The sequence below is a fragment of the Astyanax mexicanus genome, chromosome 10 (genome assembly GCF_023375975.1).
Source record: "Astyanax mexicanus isolate ESR-SI-001 chromosome 10, AstMex3_surface, whole genome shotgun sequence".
Classification (NCBI taxonomy): Eukaryota; Metazoa; Chordata; class Actinopteri; order Characiformes; family Acestrorhamphidae; genus Astyanax; species Astyanax mexicanus.
This window is the reverse complement of record NC_064417.1, coordinates 36,191,899-36,214,215: the sequence shown is the minus strand read 5'-3', so window position 1 is coordinate 36,214,215 and position 22,317 is coordinate 36,191,899. Positions and strand designations below refer to the sequence as shown.

The 22,317-nt window shown below is 37.9% G+C and overlaps 1 protein-coding gene across 6 annotated transcripts in view; it reads left to right on the top strand.

Moving 5' to 3' along the window:
- Positions 1-22,317, top strand: part of cald1b (caldesmon 1b) — a 48,529-nt gene that overhangs the window by 19,000 nt on the left and 7,212 nt on the right. For 4 of the 6 annotated variants that reach the window (XR_002651826.2, XR_002651827.2, XM_022684139.2 and 1 more), the window contains exons 3-15: positions 11,095-11,232; positions 11,768-12,203; positions 13,113-13,157; positions 13,252-13,854; positions 14,669-14,710; positions 14,804-14,874; positions 15,090-15,348; positions 15,532-15,669; positions 16,959-17,002; positions 17,088-17,163; positions 17,288-17,431; positions 17,619-17,771; positions 21,507-21,587. Coding sequence is in view for 3 of the 6 variants with exons in the window: in XM_022684139.2 (XP_022539860.2) it covers positions 11,095-11,232; positions 11,768-12,203; positions 13,113-13,157; positions 13,252-13,854; positions 14,669-14,710; positions 14,804-14,874; positions 15,090-15,348; positions 15,532-15,669; positions 16,959-17,002; positions 17,088-17,163; positions 17,288-17,431; positions 17,619-17,771; positions 21,507-21,587 (2,230 nt within the window). In the remaining 3 variants the exon portion in view is untranslated. Of the gene's footprint in view, positions 1-11,094; positions 11,233-11,767; positions 12,204-13,112; positions 13,158-13,251; positions 13,855-14,668; positions 14,711-14,803; positions 14,875-15,089; positions 15,349-15,531; positions 15,670-16,958; positions 17,003-17,087; positions 17,164-17,287; positions 17,432-17,618; positions 17,772-21,345; positions 21,422-21,506; positions 21,590-22,317 lie in introns of those variants that run through there. The other 2 variants (XR_002651828.2, XM_022684142.2) reach the window with 2 other exon arrangements.

The window sequence follows — 22,317 nt, the reverse complement described above, 5'->3', positions numbered from 1 at the left end:
TGACTACTAATTATAACATTACCAATAATCATCAATAATAATAATAAAAAAAAAAAATCATTCATTTCTGAAAAGTAAATAGGCACACTTAAAATCCTTTGATTTTCAATACTTTAACATTTTTAATAATTGTTTTTTAATAATTCCAAAAATCGTCAGTGCACCTTATAATCCGGTGCGTTTTATGAATATTTTACCAGTCAGGTTGTAAGGAGCAGTAAAGCTAACCAGCTTTCAGATTAGTTCTCCAGCACTGAGGATGGAGCATTATGAGCATTAGCCGTGACCGTGCTAAGCACTAGCTCTTTTGCCGTTCAGAGGTTATTATTATCAGCCTCTAGGTTGCTGCTCACCCCGGCTAGCATTGCTGAAGCAGCATTAGCTGCTAACTGTACTATTGCTAGCTTTTTCGCTGTTCAGAGGTGAGAATATGGGACTGTATCCTGAGTGTTTACTATGTTAAAACAAGCTATGTGGGATGAACCGCTAGCTAATGTTGCACTGGCTACCAGAACACTCAGGGTTCCTTAGTATAGCTCTGTTGGGTGGCATTTACTAGTTAGCGGTTAGCCGCTAATGCTAATGCTGCTGTACCCAGCCTTGTTGGAAATCTGGAAAGTTACTCAAAAAACAGTTTTCTGGAGCGAAAATAGACCAGACATCTATGATAGTGCACTTAATCCTGTGAGCTTTGTACTGCGAAAAATCTTTAAGTAACTGTGAAAAATATGTTCTCTGTTATAAAAGCTTCAGTAAACAATGGCGAACTGATGGACACTAAAGGAGTGTGAGTGTAAATCCAATCCACTGGGAAAACTAAACACAAAGAGACCAATCAGGATGCTCTCTCTCTCTCTCTCTCTCTCTCTCTCTCTCTCTCTCACTATATCTGTCTCTCTCACTTGCTCTCAAAAAAGTCAGTTTTTTGGTATTAAGTACAATCTGTATGCATGAGGGAGCCACTGTCATTATGTAAGATGTTCCCAGGACTTACTGGATAAGTGTGAGGTCTATAGGTGAATCTCTGGTGGGTATAGATATATAGAAGGTGAATCAGTCACACTTCACAGGTGGGTAAACACTAGGGGTGTCACGATTATCTAAATCCTCGATTCGATTTTATTTCAGATTTTAGGGGTCACGATTTGATTCAATTCTCAATTTTTTTTTTTTTTTACAGCCGCAAGGCATATGCCAGTTTTAGATGAGTCTATGGTCAGCCATTGGTTTGATTCATTAAATTTACAATATCTTATTTCAAAAGGTGGGCTTGATATAAGTGATGCAAAGCGATACAAGTGATCTGTAATACACCACATTAGGCATTAATGGTCAAATTTAAATAATTTTATCAAGATATATATATATATATATATATATATATATATATATATATATATATATATATATGTAATGCCATCTAGTGGCTTTTTTTTGGTAGCAGCAGTGTGTACTATTAAAACAGCAATGTGCAACATAACAAAATAAATAATAAAACAAATATTGGAGCAGTCATGTAAAAAATAATAGAACAATTAGAGCCTTAACAAACTGAACTCTATCCTACTATAACAGTTAAACATGAAAAATAAGACTTTAAGACTTTTTCGGTCACTGAGAATGACAAGTTTTTTCTTTAACAAAGATATATTATTAACTTTATCTGAGAGAAAGATGCTCCTTAAGGTACCAAAACTATTAAAATATTCGAGGCAAGACAAAACAACAGTTATTTTTATATTTTTTTATAAGTTTTTCTTTAAGAAGATGAGAATGTCCACATTCTCTGGAGAAAGGGATTATCTTTGAGCTACAGTGTGCTGCGCCATTTGCGTAGTGCGCTGCGCCATTTGCGGGAGGGATCCTCTTTTTGACTTCGATGCTCGAGACCATGACATAATTTCGATCAATTTCGATGAAATATTGAAATCGTGACACCCCTATTAAACACCATATATCTAAGTACAGCACAGCTCAGGGATTTTGCAGAATGTCATATGTGATTTATCTATCTATCTATCTATCTATCTATCTATCTATCTATCTATCTATCTATCTAAAAACACTTTACAAAAAACTAATATAAACACATACCACATGCTGACATACAGTTTCTACACACAGAAACAGAGACAGACTGGCTAATACAGGCTAATGCTGTATCCTCTGTCACTTTCAGGCCAAACTGGATAGGCCTGCATTTCCTTAATCCAAACAGCAGTCTCTTCACATGCTTCTGTTCTTTATAAAGGTTGCCACTTCTGTTCATCTTCCTCTTGCTGTTTTACTGGAGCACTTGCAATGCATTGCTTCTGACAGAAACTGCATAAAATAAAAGTAGCGACTCATGTTGGGTGATTACACACTAAAATAATACACACTGGAATACAGAACACCAATGTACATGATATTCTATTCTATTTTGACATGAGTTGGTTTGACTTTTGTGGACGTTTTGGATATTTTTGGACCCTCAGTAATGAACAGAATGATGTGGAAACATGGCATGAGAGTAAGATCTGGCTTTTGTGGACTGCTGTGCATCACTGTCAGTCAGTGGCTGAGTGTGTATTTACACTGATCTTGTTTAATACAGATTAGAGTCAGACTCGTCTATGCTCATTTGTTTTTATGCATCATTTCAATGGAAATTGGCAGCTTGGCAAATCAGTTCTGCATTTTTCACAACAGGCTTTGGAAATGCTTTTCTACAGTCAATATTTACATGTTTCTCCTAATCTAATATGCCACAAATGCTGAGCAGCCCTGTGCATTTAGGCCTTATGAAATATTTTTTTCCTAAAATAAGAATACTTTGCGCAGGGTTTATTTCACTGGAGTAGAATGTTTATAGCGTGAGATGAATTGCTCTTTGTAAACGAGGAGGGTGATGTGGCTCTCTCACCCTGATTGGGGTTGCTCCATCGTCCTACAAATCCCACAATCCAGCAGGCCTTATATGGTCTGGCAGGCAGTTGTGTACAGTTGAGGATGACAGATACACTAGTGTGTGTGTATGTGTATGTGTGTGTGAGTGGGGATGCGTACTAGCCTCTGCAGTGCTGTTGTTACCTAAGGGTGCGACTTCTAAATGGAATTCTGCTTTTAATTTTGGTAAATGCGTGGGTGCTTGGAGTGCTTTGAGTGTTTTGTGGGTTTGGAGTGAATATTTTAGGTGTGCTCAGTGTTGTTCTTTATCTGGGAATAACCTGATTTACTGCACAGTGCTTCAGGGATGTGGGAGCCAGTTACGAAGAATTTAATGCATATTTACCATGCAGTAAGATAGTAACTAGTCATAAGGAAAGGATAAATATATGGTTTGTTAGTCAGTACAGCTGTGATAGCTAGATCAGATATTGTGTGTGAATTTGTGTGTGTACTTGCTGGTCGTTAATGCACACTGCTCTGTTCTTGGCAGAGGTTCAGGTGCTGATGCTTTAATAAGGCCCATGCTACTTTTCTCACATTCCCCTCTACTGTAGCTTCAGTTCCGCACTCCCTCTCTCACTCTCTCCTACACTGTGCGTCCTTCACTCACTCTCGGGACTTTGCACTGCCCAGAGTTTGACTGGCTGTGATCCCACTCATAATTAAAATTCAGAGTTCACATACAAAGTCAAGCTTGCAGAATGTTTAATGTGGTGCTCTGTTTTAATAGACATTTCATTTTAAATTTAAGTTTTCTGACAAATCAGTTGCAACATAATGCAGGGGTCTCTTTTCATAGAACGAGTGTTCCAAAATTAATTTATTAGAAATTTGCCACTCAATCTGCCATTGAATCTTCTAATGTTATGTTTCGCAGAATGGGGAAATAAAAAAATATATAAATGTGTATACATACGCATTGTTACAGTCAAACAAAAACCTTGTTTTTCCAAATTGGCAACTTAACAGAAAATGAAAAAAAAAAAAAACGCCTTGTTCTGTAGATGGTATCAATGTAGAAAGATTGTATTCCAAATAATTTGGAGCATTTCAGTTGGCTCATTAAACTTGATTTTTATTCTTTGCACAATTTAAAGAATGACTGCAACAATCAAACTAAATCCCCTGTTTAAAAAGAAGGTGGAACACAGTGTAAAATGTAAATAAAAACTGAATGCACTGATTTTATTCACAGTAGAATATAGAACTCATAACAGATGTTAAAAGTAAAGTGAAACATTGTAACTTTTTTATGAAAAAACATTAACTAATGGCTTGATGGCAGAAACATATCTGAAGTGATCTTCCAGTAGCCCTACAGAATCATCTCTTTTTAAGAAATGAATGGATAAGTACAGTTGATGAGTAAAGTTGTTGATATGTTAGTTATAAGGAAAGAAGAACACAGCTCTGGTTGTTGACTCAGTTCAGTTCCACCAACAGCTTCCCTGATTTACTTTAATAAATAAATGATTACTTAGATGATCTAATTGTTGAATATGAGCTGTAAATACTTGCATGTAGGGTTGCAACGGTATGAGATTTTCACGGTATGATAACCGTCTCAGAAAATACCGCGGTATCACGGTTATCACGGTATCACAGTTTGTTACATATATTATTATTTTTTTGTTCAATTAACTATTTATTGTAGAAACTACACCATCAGGTGAAGGAAACCATGTTTTTCCACTACTCTTAAGGGCATTAAGAGTGTATATATATAAAAAAAAGTTGGTATATAACCAGATACTGCAGAAAGAGGGGATTTATTTCTGACATGATCCTCACAATAGAGATTTCTATTTTAAGGCTTTCACTACTTAAAACCTTCAACATATGAAAAACAGGCACGTCAGAATTTGAAAATGAACGCATGTAAATGAATGGCGTCTTTCACGTCCAGTCCGGCCAGTACCTTTACACGGACACGTGAATCCATCGTAGCACGCACTTCACGCCTGTACCTGCGTGCCCGAATTTCGGATAACTCAGCGCTTTTGCGGGCGCTTACCGCATGGGTTGTGCACGACTACAAAGAGGTTTTATTTATGTTCAGATTAAAATTATAAACTGAACACATACTTTGCGCTGCACAGCGGGGTGGTGTTCTCGGAGATGGGAGAACAGGTTTGATGTATTTCCTCCTTTAGCTGTGACTACGGCCACATTGATTACAAGCTTGTTGATTACAAGATTACAAGTCTGTTTTCAGGCTGTTTGAATGAGCGAAATATGATCAGAATTATGTAAATTAACACTAACATAGAAGCATAGAACTATTATTTAATAAAAATGATTTTTAAGAACAGCTAAACACAGTGCGGAGAAGTTCACGTGCGAGAGAGAGAGAGAGAGAGAGAGAGAGAGAGAGAGAGAGAGAGAGAGAGAGAGAGAGAGATTTGCGTGTTCTGATATGAGCTACTCACAGGTAAAGGTTCTCTTTTATCTCCTCGTGCTCATTTTAGTCCAATACATAATTCTGCAGTTTCTCATTGTTTTCTGTCGTATTTTGCGGCTATCGCGAGCGCTTACAACTAACACCGCGGGCCGCGAGGTGCAGCCGTGCTGCCGCTGTTATGCCGAATCCGACTCCCTGCTCAATCCGACTCCCGCTTCGCGGACAGAATCGGCACAACACCCCCCGCTGTAGAACTGCGGGAGTGAAAACAGCGCTTATAATTAAGTTAGTTAAGTTTCAGTTTTCGTTATTTGGTTCGTTTTCATTAACAATAATAATTGGTTACTTAGCATTAACATAGTGATTATCACACCAGAGCTTTATTTAAAAATAAAATATATAATTAAAAAACAGATGCCTACATCTCAGACTATTTTCTAGAGCCCAACCCGACCCGGCCCGAGGAATGTGGTGGGAAATCTCGGCCCGAACGGACCCGATCTCGGGTCAGGCCAGAGAATCTAAGCTCTAGTCTGATGCACTTTCTGCCGTTCTCACAGCTGTGTGCTGAGTAGCTGAAGCGGAGCAGAGTTGCGCATGCGCGGGTGAGTTTCTCCGCTGGCTTGCGTTTTACCGGTAATAAGCAAACACACACGGTATGATAACCGTGCATTTTAATACCACGGTATACCGTGAAACCGGTTACCGCTGCAACCCTACTTGCATGTATCCAGGATAGATCGGGAAGGGGTCTTTAATTTGTGTGAATTGTATTCTAGCCAACTTTAGCCCAAAAAAGCTTTCCCAGACATTTTTTTTAAGATTCCATAGATTTATCAACATCTCCATGATTACATCACTGATTACATCTTTTTATGAAACTTAAACTTGACAGTTAAGTTTGAGAAATGATAATGTAGGCAATACAGAATACAGATAAAATCATATCCATGCTATTAATTTTACTCTAATTAAGTGCTGATTGAAGTTGTCTGGAATGTATTTAAGTAAAGTATCCGCTGAAGTATAAAGCTGTATGTGCACAACTGTTAAGTTTAGACACTAATAAGTTGTGATCAAGGCCTGCTTTAGATCCAAAAGCCAGAACCATTTAAGCTGAGTGGGAAATCAAACCACAGAATCAGTCAAACACTGCTGCCAATTCCACCACACCCCTCTCACTAACAGCTTCTCACTGGGAGATGTGATGGATTCTGACTGGCTAAAGCACTTCCTTCCTGCAGATACTGTATGTGAGTGAGACGAGAGGGGAGGAGAGAAACACATTTCTCATTACTTTCTCATTTCTGGAACATGAGAAAATAAGAGCATTTTTCTGCAGTATTTCTTTGTTGCTCATCTGTGGTGAAAACCATAAACGACATAATATACAGTGCTCGTGTTCAATAAATCTGTATTGGACAGTGGTTTGAGAGATTTTTGGGGTTCTTATGTCATTGGACATTCAAAAGCAGAACTTTATTGAGATGGATGAGCCTCAAATTTTAACCACTTTGTTCAAGCAAGAAAGAAACCTCAATACACGCCTTTATAGTGGAAAGTTTATTGGTAACAGGAAATATTATGCGGGAAAATACTGATGACAAAGCAATCCATTTCCACGTCCACCCAGCTCAGTGTGTTTAAGCTCTTAACAATGTTTAAAGGAGGTCTCGTTTCTAGTGGAATGATTCTAATTCAAGATGTGTATAGTTTAAGTCTAAGTAATGTTTTCATGATGGTTTACAGTACTGGGCAAAATGGAGTTTCCAATTAAAATTACCATAAAGTACAAGTTATTACATTTACTGGAGATGATTCAGAGAAGTTTAGATATATAATTTCCATAAGAAAGACCTGGAACACCAGAATGCCCTATCACAGAAACAGAACTTATTAGAAAAATAAAATCAAACTCCACTCTATCTATCTAATATTCAGTAATGTGACTCAGTCTGAAAAGGTCAATTGGAATTCATATAACTTTTATATCAAGAGAAAAAAAATGGTGAGTAGAAAAGATGGTAAAATAAAACAAAAATAAAATAGAGAGGATTTCAGGTGTGGAATAGTGAGATAACAGAGCTCATAGATATTTGGACTGATGTATCTGCTCCAATTAATATTAGAACCGCTACATATTTATAATGAAATGACCAAAGATGGTCACATGAGCTTGTGCAGCAAAGGAAATTACAGATTAAAAATACAATTTTAAGAAATAAAATGCACAAAACAAATCAGTTTTTGTGGATCAATAATAATAATTTTACAGTGAGGCTTGAGCACATTCTTGGTGAGAAGCCCAGTTGTCTGCCTTTCTGATAGCCTCTGTGATGCTGTGATGAAACTAAAAGTTTACTTTTGATTATGTGCTTCAGTTACATAGTGTGGACTGTTCAGACAAATATCAGAGGGTCACATTAAAAAGACATGTTAAAAACAGCCTAAAAACATCGAACACATTATTTACAAATGTCTTAACCTATCCTGTAAACCAGTACACTGTATTTTAACACTTAGCACTTCCGAAATATGATGTACTAACTAAAAGATCCCTGCAGTTCAGTAGATGTTTAATGGTTAAAGACACATTTTGATGATTGTATATTACAGATATAATATTCTTTATCCACTTTATGAACTGCACTATTTTTGTTCTACAGTGTATGGTGTATGGTGATCAGACATGTGGAGTCAAGTCACATGACTTGTTTGATCTGATGACTTGCGATTCTGTAAGAAAATCAGATTTGGGCCTCTTTTACCTGCTGTGTGAATGAAGCAGGTAAATCTAGACCTGAACATCATTGAATGTGTTTGAGAGGATAATTCGTTAAAGCTGTATAAAGATCTTACTGAGAGTACTGCATAAAATGTGTGAGTCTCCTGAAACGAATGGAAGAAGAACAAGGTCCTTCAAGTTCTTCTTTTTTATAGGCCTGCCAGATCAAGCAACTTGTGAACAGGAGGGTCTCAGAAAGAGAAATTCTGCAAGGAATCCAATAGCTTAACATCAATCTCACCTGGCAGGAGCCTGCACACAGTTTATTTGACATCTAGACATTATCCTCCTCCTTTCCTAAATCATTTGATTCGAGTGGTCAACCCCAGCTCCCCTAAGATTAAGAAGAGGGTCTTTACAGCATTTTTCCCACAGTTCTCTTGGTCCGGTCTTTCCTGAGCCACAGCTGCTTCTCTCCACGCCACCAGGTCAAGGAAACTCCACAGACGCTGGAATGTTTTGACTGCTGTTTTTCTTCCAGGTCTAAATAGCCGACCGTGATGTTTCAGACTTTGACAAGGGAGTCAAGCTGCTCAATAAATAGCTTCCTTTCTCCACCCATTTGGTCTGTGTTACTCTGAGTGTTTGACAGATACAGTGCACAAATGTACAGTATGAACATCTCGCAGATTGCATGACTGTCTCTTTAGATGATCTCTCTAGTTTGGAAATCCCAGAAAGGATGAGGTCGTGTAGGATTTCCGTTTTTCTGCTTTAACCAGAACGAATAAGTGGACTTGTTGTCCCTGTTTTGAATCTTTTCCCCGTCCGCAACATCTGTAAATCATAGACGGGGGGAAGTGGAGAGGGTGGGAGGAGGAAATCGTACCCATCCTCTATCAATGGACCATTTCGAATCCACTTTCTCTCCCTGATAAACACTGGCATGCCATGGCAAACCAAAGCCAGGCCAAACTCATGCACTCAGCAGTATGAGTAATTGTGAGGGGATGGTTGGTCCACTGCACTTATGGGTATTGTGTGAGAGAAAATAGAAGCAGCTGTGAGTTTCAGGCTATTTTGGCATGATTTGGCTTTTTTCCTGGCTGAAAATGTAGTTATGTAGCTAGTTCAATTCTGGCATGAATGGTTTTACCATTTACATTTACCTCAGATTTTCCTTATTTACCATTACCATTAGTGGATTCATTCCACACTCATTCACATTGCAAATAAAGTACTAAATGGACTAGTTCAACAATATTTGTTCCAGAGAGGAGCCAAGTCTTTGCTCATATATACAGATCATCAAAACACTATTTACATATACCTTAACCTGTAAGGCAGTATACTGTATTTTAACACTTTAAAATCACCAACCTTTACCAACACACCTATCCTGATTGGCAGAGATGGCAGAGTTCATTTTAACACTTTCTTAAATAAGATATACTTGGCTCAGAGTGGTCCAGTATGATCAGAAGATTGTTCGAATCCCGCTCATGTAGCTTGCCGTCAGCTACCGGATCCCTAAGGGAGCACAATTGGCCCTGCTTTCTCTCGGTGGGTAGATGACGCTCTCACATCACTCCCAAGGTTATGTTGATCAGCACAAGGCGTCTGTGAGCTAGTGTATCAGAACTGAGTCAATGCGCTTTCCTCCAAACGCACTATGATGCTACTCTGTAATGTTACCTCAGCAGCAGTTCGATAAGAGGAGCTGGCTGACTTCACATGTATCGGAGGAGGCATGTGCTAGTCTTCACTCTTCTGGTGTTGGGGCATCACTAGTGATAGGTGGAGTCCTACTGAGTGGGTTGGATAATTGGCCTTGTAATATGGGGAGAAAATGGGATAAAAATTTGAAAAAATAAATAAATAAAAAATAACCTCAAAGATCTCAGCAGTTGAGCAGAAGTTAAATGGTTAAAGACAGGGTTTGATGTTTGTATATTACAGATATAATATTCTTTATGCACACAAAGCAATCCAGACTGTTCTCATACAGAGTTCCCCAATGGTGGAACAAACTACCCTCCACTACCAGATCAGGAGAATCTCTCGCTATCTTTAAGAAACTCCTGAAGACAGAGCTCTTCAAAGAGCACTTACTCTCCTAACACCTCTAACAAACTAACTAATTCTAACCTCATTTCCTTCTTCCTCTCCTTCACTCCTCTATCCTATTATTCCCCTTTGTCCTCCTTTTATCCCTATCCAAAGATGTTTTACCTTTAAACTTATTTTACATTGTACTTGACTATTGTAAGTCGCTTTGGACAAAAGCGTCTGCCAAATGTAATGTAACTTTATGAACTACAATATATAATTATACATAGTGTGTGGTAAGCAGATGTGTGTCGAGTCGAGTCACATGACATGTTTGATCTAATGAATTGCAACTTGGATCGATATAATAAAAAGAGGCTTGTGGCTTGACTTGGACTTCATCTAATTAAATTAAATTAAATCAAACTACCTTTATCATGTCATAGACTGTGTCTTTAACAGTACCTCTGAACGGCAAATCTTATTTCCCCTGGTATAAATTTTTAAGTTATTATTATTATTATTTGTGGAAATATTGTTCATTGGCATAACATTTGGTCACTTAACTAAAACCTGGGACTGGAGATTTGCCTGTATTGACATGGAACTTGACTCATGTTAAGCTGGACCACATACTAACTCATATGCACAAATGTAAACCCACTAAACAGAGCCTGCTATATCTGTCTATCTAAGGTGCTGATATGTTTTATGCTCACATTGTTTATGTTTCACCTCAGCCTTATATGATACATGCTCACACACTCACATATACCGAACACAGACCTATATATGGGTGCTGCATTTTTTTCCAGAGCCATGTTTGGTTAGTTGGGAACAGTTACCATCTCCTTGGGGTGACGTAAAGATTTGTGATCCTTACAATCCAGATGAGTTCTTCCTTGGCTCATCAGTTTTGTAATTGTGTAAATTATGGTGAAATTCACAAACCTCACTCATAAATATATGTGCATTCCTTTCTGTCCAGGATAAGCAGCTCACAAATGGATGATGATGATGAAGAGGCTGCCCGAGAGAGAAGGAGGCGTGCACGGCAGGAACGGCTGCGCAACATGGAGAATGAGGAGATTAGTAGCACTGCCACAGAACTCAACAACACTGACAGGTACATTCTCATAAAACTCAACAGTACTGACCCTTACAGTCTCAAAGAACTCAATAGCACTGACAGGTACAGTCTCACAGAACTCAACAGCACTGACAGATACATTCTCACTCAATTTAACAACACTGACAGGTACAGTCTCACAGAACTCAACAACACTGACAAATACAGTGCCACTGAAATCAACTTTACTGACAAGTACAGTCTCACTTAACACCTCAGCAACACCCAGCAACACCTCACTGAATTTAAAATCAAACAGAACTCAACAGTACCAACAGCAACCCCGCTAACAAGCCTCATATAAACAAATCATCAACTTCATTGCCTGCATTTAAATCCAGCAAAACCACAACCCACAAACAGATCGTAGATTCTCTGCAATACACACGCTTGTTTACAGCAATAATAAACAGCGTTCTCATATCGTCATATACTCATTACGTTGTTAACTACACCTTTATCCTTCAGCTATATCTGATTATATTTTATTTGGCACAGTTGTCCTCATAATGACCACATATATATTCTCCAGCACCAAAGACGCAAGTGTCTCCACACTGATTACAACCCCAGCCAGTAATGATGACGACCAGGCTCTCCTGGAGCGACTGGCCAAACGTGAGGAGCGCAGGCAGAGGAGAATGAAAGAGGCCATGGAGAGACAGAAGGAGTTTGACCCCACAGTCACTGACAGAGACGCCAACGAAGACAGGCCGAGTCCCAGTAGAGACGCAGAAGAGGAGTCCCCGAAGAATGAGGTCAACTCCTTCACAAAGTTAGAGGAGAAGAATGAGGAGGAGAAAGCAGATGAGGTAAAGGTGGAGGTGCAGGTGACAGTTGTAGAGAAGGAGGAGCCGGTGTCACCACCAGCATCAGAGGAACCAAAAGAGGAGGAGACACCGAAAGAGGAGGAGAAGAAAGAAGAGGAGCAGGAAGTGAAGCCTCAGAGATCATACCTCAGAGAACAGGTTTCCACCCTTTTCTACATATTTAAAACTTGCTAAGTCTAAATTAGTGATAAATCGATTACTTATACAGAGAACAGGTTTCTACACTATTCCTCCCCTTTCCGATATGGATACTGTATCAGTGCTAATACTGGCACTTATACATAGTATCAGTGTTGGAATTAAAGAGCACTGGTACTCTGAAGCAGTTACTAATGAGCATGTGCAGCAATTGATGATGATTAATGCGTGTAGTCAGCAGCATGTTAGTAATATTGGATTCTTTTCTACTTGCACATGTTACTGCATTTCATTACTCAATTTACCATTTTTTCTCCCAATTTAGCTTCTCTAGCAATTTAGCACCTGCCCACCCATTCAGCTGCTAGTCATTTGTATATCCCCCATTACTAGTGATGACACAACACAAGGAGGGGGAAGACTAGCTCATGCCTCCTCCTATACATGTGAAGTCATCGACCACCTCTTTTCAAACTGTTGCTGGTGTAGCATTGCTGAGTACCATTACAGCATGCTTGTAGGAAAGCGCAGCAATTAGGTTCCCAATACATCAGCTCACAGATGCCTCGTGCTGATTGACATCACCTTTTGGCGTGATGAGGGTAAAAGAGCTCCATCTACCTACACAGAGAGTGCAAGGCCAATTGTGCTCTCTAAAAAGGAGCTGATGGCAAGCTGCATGACCGGGATTTGGACCATAAATCTCCCAATCATAGATCAAAATATAAGGATTTATAGGCACCAATCGAGTAGTTAGTCAGAGTTAGCATCGATATTGGTATCAGATAGGAAAAGCACTATCAGTGCATCCCTATCTGAAATAATTTTCGTAGGCTAATATAGTAAATCAATGTAGGTTAACCTTGGCATAAACTTAATGTATATTTATCATGTTATTTCCTTTCACAGGGGTCAGTGGAGGAGAAGAAACCAGAAACCATCTCAAGAAAAGAGGTATGGGAGTATTGATTTAAATGTTAGGATCTCTGGATGGAAAACTAGAATCATAAAATTGGTTGCATAAACAATTGCATGTCATATTTTGTAGGAAGAGAGTGAAGATCAAGCTGTCACTATAAACAAATTGGCTGAGGAGAAAGCAGATACAGGTCTAGAGAGTGCAGATCTAGAACAGAAAGAAGTTCCCAAGGAAGATTTGTTACCAAAGGAGCCTGAGAAAGAGGAAGAAAAAGTAGAAAAGGTAGAAAAAGTAGAGGTAGTCCAGGAGGAACCTGTTATAACTGAAACTAAGAAGGAGGAGAAACCTGTGGAGAAAGAGGTGGAGATTCCATCGAAGAAACCTGAAGAAACACCAGCCACTCCAAAAACACCTGTTCAAGAAGAACCTCCACCAGAGAAGAAGGAAGTGGAGAAACTGAAGAAAGCGGAAGTATGTGTACCAGAGAAGAAACCAGAGGAAAAACCTGACAGGTCGAGGAGGGAAGTAGAGATAAAAGTGGAACTTCCTAAGAAGGAAGCCGTGGAGAAACCTCCTGCTAAAACTAAGGTTGAGGAGAAACCAGCAGCCCCGAAGAAGATTGAAGAGAAGCCACAGATTTCAAAGAAGGAGGTAGATGAAAAACCAAAGTGGAAGAAGGAGGCTGAAGAGAAACCCAAAGCAAAAATTGAGGAAAAAGCCAAACCTAAGGAGGTACTCACCTTCCAGCTTGGGTTGAAGCTCTGCAGATCACAAAATCACATTTGCACTTATGTCACCTTGTTTGCTTGGTGTTTGCTGTGCTCACACAGGCTTTGTGGTGCTGTGGATTGGTGGCACTGCTGTTTGTTTGTGCTGTGGATTTTTTCTTCAGACTCATGACTAATTGGTCATGTAATTTGGGGTCACAAAAGAAAATATGCACTACAATCATGCATGCTTTTATCACAATAGCTTAATCTTCTACCTGTTTGAATCATACATATTTTAAAGCTAGTCAGGAATTGCTACAGTAATTAAACTCAAATTCAAATTACTATAATTAGGTCTGTCACAATAACACAGTTTTATTGAATGATATATTATCCCAAAAATAATTACGATATACTATATTATTGCCATTTTAAGGCCATTTTAATGCAAATGATACTATGACAATATAATGGCCTAATAATGCAATTACACCCTTTTAAAGTACAATGAAATTTTAATAGATAATAGTTTAGGGAAAGCACCATCATCATTGCATTGTTTATTGCATGACTAGCTAAATTTTGGGGAAGTTTAATCAAATGTAATTAAAGGCCCCCATAACAAATATCCATATACTGTATTCTCCATATATTGTACAATAAGTCAATAAATCACAATTATTGTGACAGGTCTAACTATAATACATCCAATAAACATTTGTACTTTGTATAATCTGATTGAAGGCTTGTTTTAGGCTATGGCTTGGTTTTTAGCAATCTGTGACAGGGCTTTTAAATTCTTTGTATAACACTCTAATATATGGTCTTTTTTTCAGGTTGTGGAGGAAAAGCCCAAGCCATCCTTTTTACGTGATAAAGTAAGTCATTTTTGGTTTAAACGTATTGTTTTTTTTGCTTTATGTTACTGTAACTAAATAAACACCTCTCTACTTTAATCCTAATGTGAACAGAGGGAACCACTGAAGCAGCAAAATGGAGATGACACTGCAGCTAAATTCAAGAAACCTGAGAAACTAGTGGGGTATGAGTTATAAAGCTGTCAACTTTAAAAACGTGAACAAGATCACCTACTTGTATATCTTCCAGTGAAATGGCAGAGCCCCTATTTAAAAAGATATCATGTTAAAAAAAATAGTGCGTGGGTAAAGAGATCCTAATGCATGGCCACATTAAAGTGTGGGAATGTGAAGTCATGTCCACGACCTGTATGTATTGTATATTTGTGTGTATGTGTAGTCGTCTAGGACTGCGTTCTCCTGAGGTGGAGAAGCAGGACCCCAAAGCTAAACAGGAGGCCGAGCGCAAGCTGGTGGAGCTGAAGCGCCGGAGGAACGAAACAGAGACTGAGGAGTTTGAGAAGATGAAGCAGAAGCAGCAAAGCGCTGAGGCTGAACTCGAGGAACTGAAAAAGAAGAGAGAGGAGAGGAAGAAAATTCTGGAAGAGGAGGAGAAGCAGAAAAAACAGGAGCTGATGGATAAAAAGGCCAAAGAAGAGGTATATGCATCATACACTCCAGTGCAATGCAGAGAGCTTAAATACACTGAACAAGAAAAGCTTTGTGATATTATTGTACAGAAACTACTAGATGTAGATGCTGTGTAAATATATCACAAGATTAAGGTCACTTCCTGATCTGTATGATCTGTACACTAAGCACTAAAGTTCTCCCTTCTGCAGCAAGAGAGGCAGAAGATGAAGGAGGAGATTGAGCGCAGGCGGGCTGAAGCAGCTGAGAAGAAACGGCAAAAGGAGGAATCCACTGTAGAGGGAAAGTTGGCATTCAAATGTGTGTCTCCAAAAGGAGCCTCTACAAAGGTAAAAATGTATTTTTACTGATAGGCTAGCTGTGGGTTATGATATATTAGTCTATATTCATATTCACTTTTAGATTCCTTAATTATTCATCAATTTTCTGCAACATCGTTAGTGATTTCAATATCTTATGATGCCATAGCAATCCATTACTAGGAGCCCAACATGCTTAGCCAATAAATCCACCAACTCAATAGGACTACACTTATCACTTGCAATGCTCTCTAGCTACATGTGAAACCAGGCACCAACTCTTTTTATATTGCCAGCAATGGTCTAGGAAGCCAGTGCACTTGGATAAAGGTGCTGTATCCCTATCTCTTAACTTTAGCCAACAGACACCTGTGCCGGCTAGCATCACGATGGAGGTGATGAATAAAAGTCATTCACCCAGCATGGAATATAGACAGCATGGCAAATCATGCTTTCTCAGGTTCTAGTTGCTTATGCCTAAGCAGCAGAACCTGGAACGGGCCATGTCGTCAGTCTTAAAAAGGCACTCAAAACCCTAAAAAAGCCCAACATGGTAGCCTGCGTGTTACAATTTGCCAATAAATGTAAATAATTGGAAATTTTCTTTTTTAATACCAATTCCGAGTGGCAATATGAAAAGATGCACTGGTGCTTCTTATGCCCAGATCTCCCCACCCCCAACCTAGTAGCATTATCTCTGTGTGAATTAGCCACAACTAAATTAAGGACAAATTGTTTAATGTTTATTTATTAATCGCTTCCATTTACAAATAAATGAAGATCACAAAATTAAAGATGGGCTCAGGAGATCGCCAGATCGAATACCGGACATGTAGCTTACCATCTGCTACCGGAGCCCTGAGAGAGCACAATTGGCCTTGCTCTCTCTGGGTGGGTAGATGGCGCTCTCTCCCCACATCACTCCTGGGGTAATGTTGATCAACACAAGGCCTCTCTAAGCTGATGTACTGAAGCCGAATCACTGCGCTTTCCTCCGAGAGCACTGTAATGCTACTCGGCAATGCTGCATCAGCAGCAGCTTAAAAAGAGGCGATAGCTGACTTCACATGTATCGGAGGAAGCATGTGCTAGTCTTCATCCTCCTGGTGTTGGGGCATCACTAGTGATAGGGGGAGTCCTAATGAGAGGGTTGGGTAGTTGGCCTTGGGAGAAAATGGGAGAAAATTTTTAAATAAAAAAGAATACTTCTAGATGTAGTGTTTCTGTTGGGAGAAATACTACATAGCGTTTATAATTTGTGAATAAATCCTGATAAATGGACAAAGTAGAAATGTCTGAATTTCTTCATGTTTGTGCAGATCGGTGAGAAGGCTGAATTTCTGAGCAAATCAGCCCAAAAAACGTAAGCTTTAATGCTTTAAATTATTTATTTTGCTTCAGTAATTACATAGTTTACATTTTCCCTAAGACTATTTTTATTATTTTAGGGTAGTAAAGGCTCCACACACCCCACTTGTGTGCAAGATAGGCAACAGATTGGAGCAATACACATCTGCTGTTCAGGTAAGTATTAATATACACATTAATATACACACTCATGACAGACTACGACTCTACTTTAGATCTGTAGTTTAAAACACGGCATTAAAAAATCTGAAAAAAAAAAAATTCCATCTTTATCATCCAGACTAAGGACGTAAAATCGCCCAAGTCTCCTGTGAAGGACCTGCCTGTGGTGGAGGGGGTGCGCAACATTAAGAGCATGTGGGAGAAGGGCAATGTGCAGAGTCCTGCTGCTCCAGCACCTGCTGCTTCCACTGCAGCCACTAAGGTAGAACACAGCTTCTGCATCTGCTCAAAGGATCTGGGTTTGATCATTTTATATTACCAGTAAAACACTTGAGACGACTTGTCGTATTCCTCAGCATACTAATCACAACTAATTTGAAAAATCTATTAGATTTATAAAGATCTGTAAATACTAGGAATAAAAATAACAGTTCGTCTTTTCTACGCAGGAAACATCTGGGCTGAACATTGGTGTGGCGGGACGCATCAACAGCTGGAAGACAAAGACTCCAGAGACTAAGGCCCCAGAAGCGGCGCCACCTGAGACAAAACCCCCAGAGACCAAGACCCCTTCACCAGGAAAACTGGCCACAGGCAAACCTGTGAGTCTCCAGCTCCTCTATAGATCTATAAGGCTGAGTTAATAGTGTTTTACAGTGTACAATCTATTGCCCACTGGGATTTGCTCCAGTGCTGTAGATTTTTTGCCTGCTGAAACATAGTTCAAACATCTACTATTTCTTTATTTTAAGTTTAAGATACAGTGCCAGTCAAAAAACAGGAAACACCTTCTCATTCAGTGTTTTATTTTTTTCTACATTGTAAATTAGTGCTGATTATAAAGAAACACATAAGGAATCATGTAATAAACTTAAAAGTGTTAAACAAACCAAAATACTATAACTGGCTCTTATCTGGGGTGCTGTTAATGTGCAGTTTCTGAGGCAGATAACTCTGATGTACTCATTCTGGGGAACAGAGGTAACTCTTAATCTGCCTTTTCCGGGGCAGTCCTAATGAGAGCCAGTTTCTTCATTACGTTTTTGATGGTCTTTGAGACACCATTCCAGATTCCACTCTACCTCATAAAGCTGACTGAGAAAAAGCCAAGATGAGCAAAGCTGTCATCTAAGCAAGAGGTGATATTTTAAAGAATCTAAAATATAAAACATATTTTGGAATTAAAACATTTTTTTATTAAATATTCCATATGTTTTTCTGTATTAATAGTTTAGTATTAATCTACAATGCAGAATATTTACAAATAATTTAAAAACCCTTGGCTTTTGACACACTATACAATTAATTAACTCTTTTCCTATTTATTTTTACTTTTTGTGGTGATTTATCTAGTAAAGGGGTTTTATCTATTGGCATATCATTTTGCTTAATTTAAGAAATATTAGTTAATTAAATTTTTGACAAAAAGATACTACTTGAAATAAGCAAAAACATCTGCAAGTAGAATAATAATTACATCATTTAAACACATAGACATGTTAGAAATAAGTTAAACAATATAGAAATAAAAATGAAAGGTTTAAGAGTGTATTTAAGATTATTTCATTTGCTCAGATGTATTCTTTGCAGTGTCATATTAAATGGTTCTATATCAACACCTGGTGGAAATGGTAAAAAACCTTCACCTTTTACCAAAAATAAACATAAGATAAACACAATAAAGCAGTGATTTCTAAAACCTAAAATATTATGCCCATGTGTTCTCATCAGACAGTGTGAGAATAGTGTTACACCAGAAACACTCTCAGTCATTAAAGATGATTGTCTGTATGGAAGGTCAGCTGAGGGTCAGGCACTTAGAGAGTTTACGTGCTCTGTGGTGATGTGGCTGGGATCCAACATTTCTCCCAGACTTGTTCACTCACTCCCAGACTGATTTCACACTCGGCCTGTATTTATTTTAGGCTACTCTTGCTGGGAGGATCAGTGGTGGTGTAGTGTGTGTAATGCACGTACAGTGAGAGTGAGGGGAATCATCTACAGTCGAGTAACTCTAGGCTGTAACAAGAGAGAATTGATCATAGTGATAGTTGTGTTGGATTGGGAATGTGACCGCAGGAGGACAGTCTCTGTGGACATTTAGCTGAACTGATACATGAGGACTAAATTTTCCTGTGTTAGAGATACACTGAAATATAAAACTGATTTTCTCTGAGGAGGAATCCCTGTGGAATGTCTTCATTTTTTGTAGGACAGTAACAGAAACCAATGAGGCTCCCAGTGTCCTCAGATCACTGTCTTTGTACTCTCAAATGGGGGGATACAGCAGAAACATTATACATTATAAATGATAGATTTTCATTTATGAGTAATGTATATGAAGTAAAAGGTCTTTGGGAACTCTCTCAGGACTGGCTGAGGCTGATCTGATGTTGTTTGGACAATACATCTCTTATATCAAATTGTGCTCTGTTCAACTTTTTGAATGTTAGTGTTGGCTTTTCGTTATTAAGGCAGGATAGCCCTCTAGTGGTTACTTGGTTAATGGAAGTTTTGCTGTGTCTGTTACTGTACTGAGATAATGAGTAATGCTATATTACCTATTATACTTAAATATATACATCACATACAGCTCTGGGAAAAATTAAGAGACCACTTCAGTTTCTGAATCAGTTTCTCTGATTTTGCTATTTATAGGTATATGTTTGAATAAAATAATCATTGTTGTTTTATTCTATAAACTACGGACAACATTTCTCCCAAATTTCTAATAAAAATATTGTCATTTAGAGCATTTATTTGCAGAAAATGAGAAATGGATGAAATAACAAAAAAGATGCAGAGCTTTCAGACCTCAAATAATGCCAAGAGTTTTAGTAGTACATAAATCAATGTTTGGTGGAATAAGCCTGATTTTTAATCACAGTTTTCATGCATCTTGGCATGTTCTCCCCTACCAGTCTTACACACTGCTTTTGGATAACTTTATGCCACTCCTGGTGCAAAAATGCAAGCAGTTCAGCTTGGTTTGATGGCTTGTGATCATCCAGCTTCCTCTTGATTATATTCCAGAGGTTTTTAATTTGGTACATTTTTAAGTGGTCTCTTTTTTTAGAGCTGTATATTTATTAAATAAATAGAATCAGAGTAGGTTTGTGTGCAATGTTCAGTTTTGTAGAATCATAAAAAGTCATTATTTGTTCAGAGTGGTAGTAATTAGAACCTGGATCTTGGATGTCAATATCTACAGTATGCTACACACTACATCACATGAGGCCTTTAATAGAACAGTTATTGATATGCTATATTTATTTTTTACTTTTGATGACGACATAAACATTAATTTTCCAAAAAGTAAGAAACATAAGAAAACATTAAGTGAGGAGGTGTGGCAAAAATGTTGACCGGTACTGTATTTTATACTGTATTTTACCCATTATCATCATTCATTATAAAATTCAGTTTGGATAGAAAAGAAAGTATCTGTTTTCCCATATCATGGAAAAATAATTGTTAGTAGTTATGTGTATGTGTAACGGTTTAAAATATCAGTAAGTTAGTAAATTAGTAAAGTGTACCAGTTTAAAATACTTTAATCTGTCCCACAGAACCAGAATGGAAATGATAACCATTTTCCAATAATGGAAGTTAAAGTTAAATTACCTTATAATATCAAAAACATCAGAAGTATTGGTATCAGACAATATTTATTTTTTGCAGTTTAATACCCAAGTTTCTAAATATAAAGTGGTTGTACATCACCACCTGCTGGATATGATAAGTGACTCCCCTTTTAAGAAAATACTAAAAGTAATTTCTAAAATTAATCCATATTTTCAATCAACCTATTCAGTCTGGAGCAGTTCTGTTCACTGTTCACTGATTTATAAAAGAGACACAATATTGTGCATTCAGTCAGAATAGATTTGATTCACAAATATTAGCTCTAACAAAAACAGCCTGGTTAAAACTAAGGTATAAAAGAGGTAAAATATTATCATGTAAAACAAAATGTACTATTATATTATCTGAGCATTAAGAACATTTTTTTTTTAGGAAAATGTATGATACGGGCACTTTAAAGTTAATTGTATATACACTACATGTGTGTAACTATGTGCATTCTGTGCATTGTCATTCTTCTTTTATCTCATGTCTTTATCTTGATCTTTAAAATCTTTTGTTCATAATTTTCTGAATTCTTCCTCTGGTTAGCTCTGCTCAGCTCTGTCCTGACTGGCTCTGCTGCTTTCTTTCTCCGCTGTTCTCTACACCTCTCTAGTCCAGTGAGGTAACTCTAATATCTGCAGTAAATATTACTGGAGTGTGTGTGGTAGTGTGAGGTGTGTGATAACTGTACTGTGTGCTTTTGATAGGAACCAAAGCCGGCTGATGTATCTAAAGCACGTGGAATGTGGGAAACTAAGGGCTCCTCCTCCTCCTCCTCCCCAGCGAAGGTAAACTCAGTCCTGTAGCTTTCACATGTTATACAGCAGGGGTGTCCAGTCTTATCCAGAAACACCTGATTTCACTTGTTTCATTAGTTGATCAGGTTTCAAGCAACTGATGATTAGGGATGCACAATGATAATGGAATTATATGGTATCGACTGCTGTCTAGATTTGACCAATACATGAAACTAATACATACTGAAGTATTTATTGTATTCCGGAAAAGGATCATGCAAAATTTGCCATGCTACTACAGTTGGCCGACACTAAGCGCAGTAATTTAAAATCCATTGATTTAAGCTAATTTAGATTTTTATTTATGTTAGTTTCATTGTTTTATTTTATTAAAGAAGGGTTCTCTACCAGTTATCTAAATAAATATGAGACAAAAACATTTGGAAATCGAATTTCTCCAGAAAAAAAAAATTATTTAATTGTTAGCATACAGTTGGTAAAAAAAGATAAAATGTAAGGCAAATAAATGTTACATTTGTTTCTAAAGTTATACCAAGGTGTGTAGTCTCTCTGTAATTTATAAATATGTATATCAACATTAAAATAGGAGGTTATGAACTGTATATGTGTAATATCAAATATCAGCATCGACCCAGAATTCCCACTTTAGTGCATCCTTACTGATGACGTTCTGCAGCCCTTTGGATAAAATTTTACACCCCTGTTGTACTCATCAGTCATTTATAAAAACATGGATGACTATTTTTGGTTCTATTCTTTT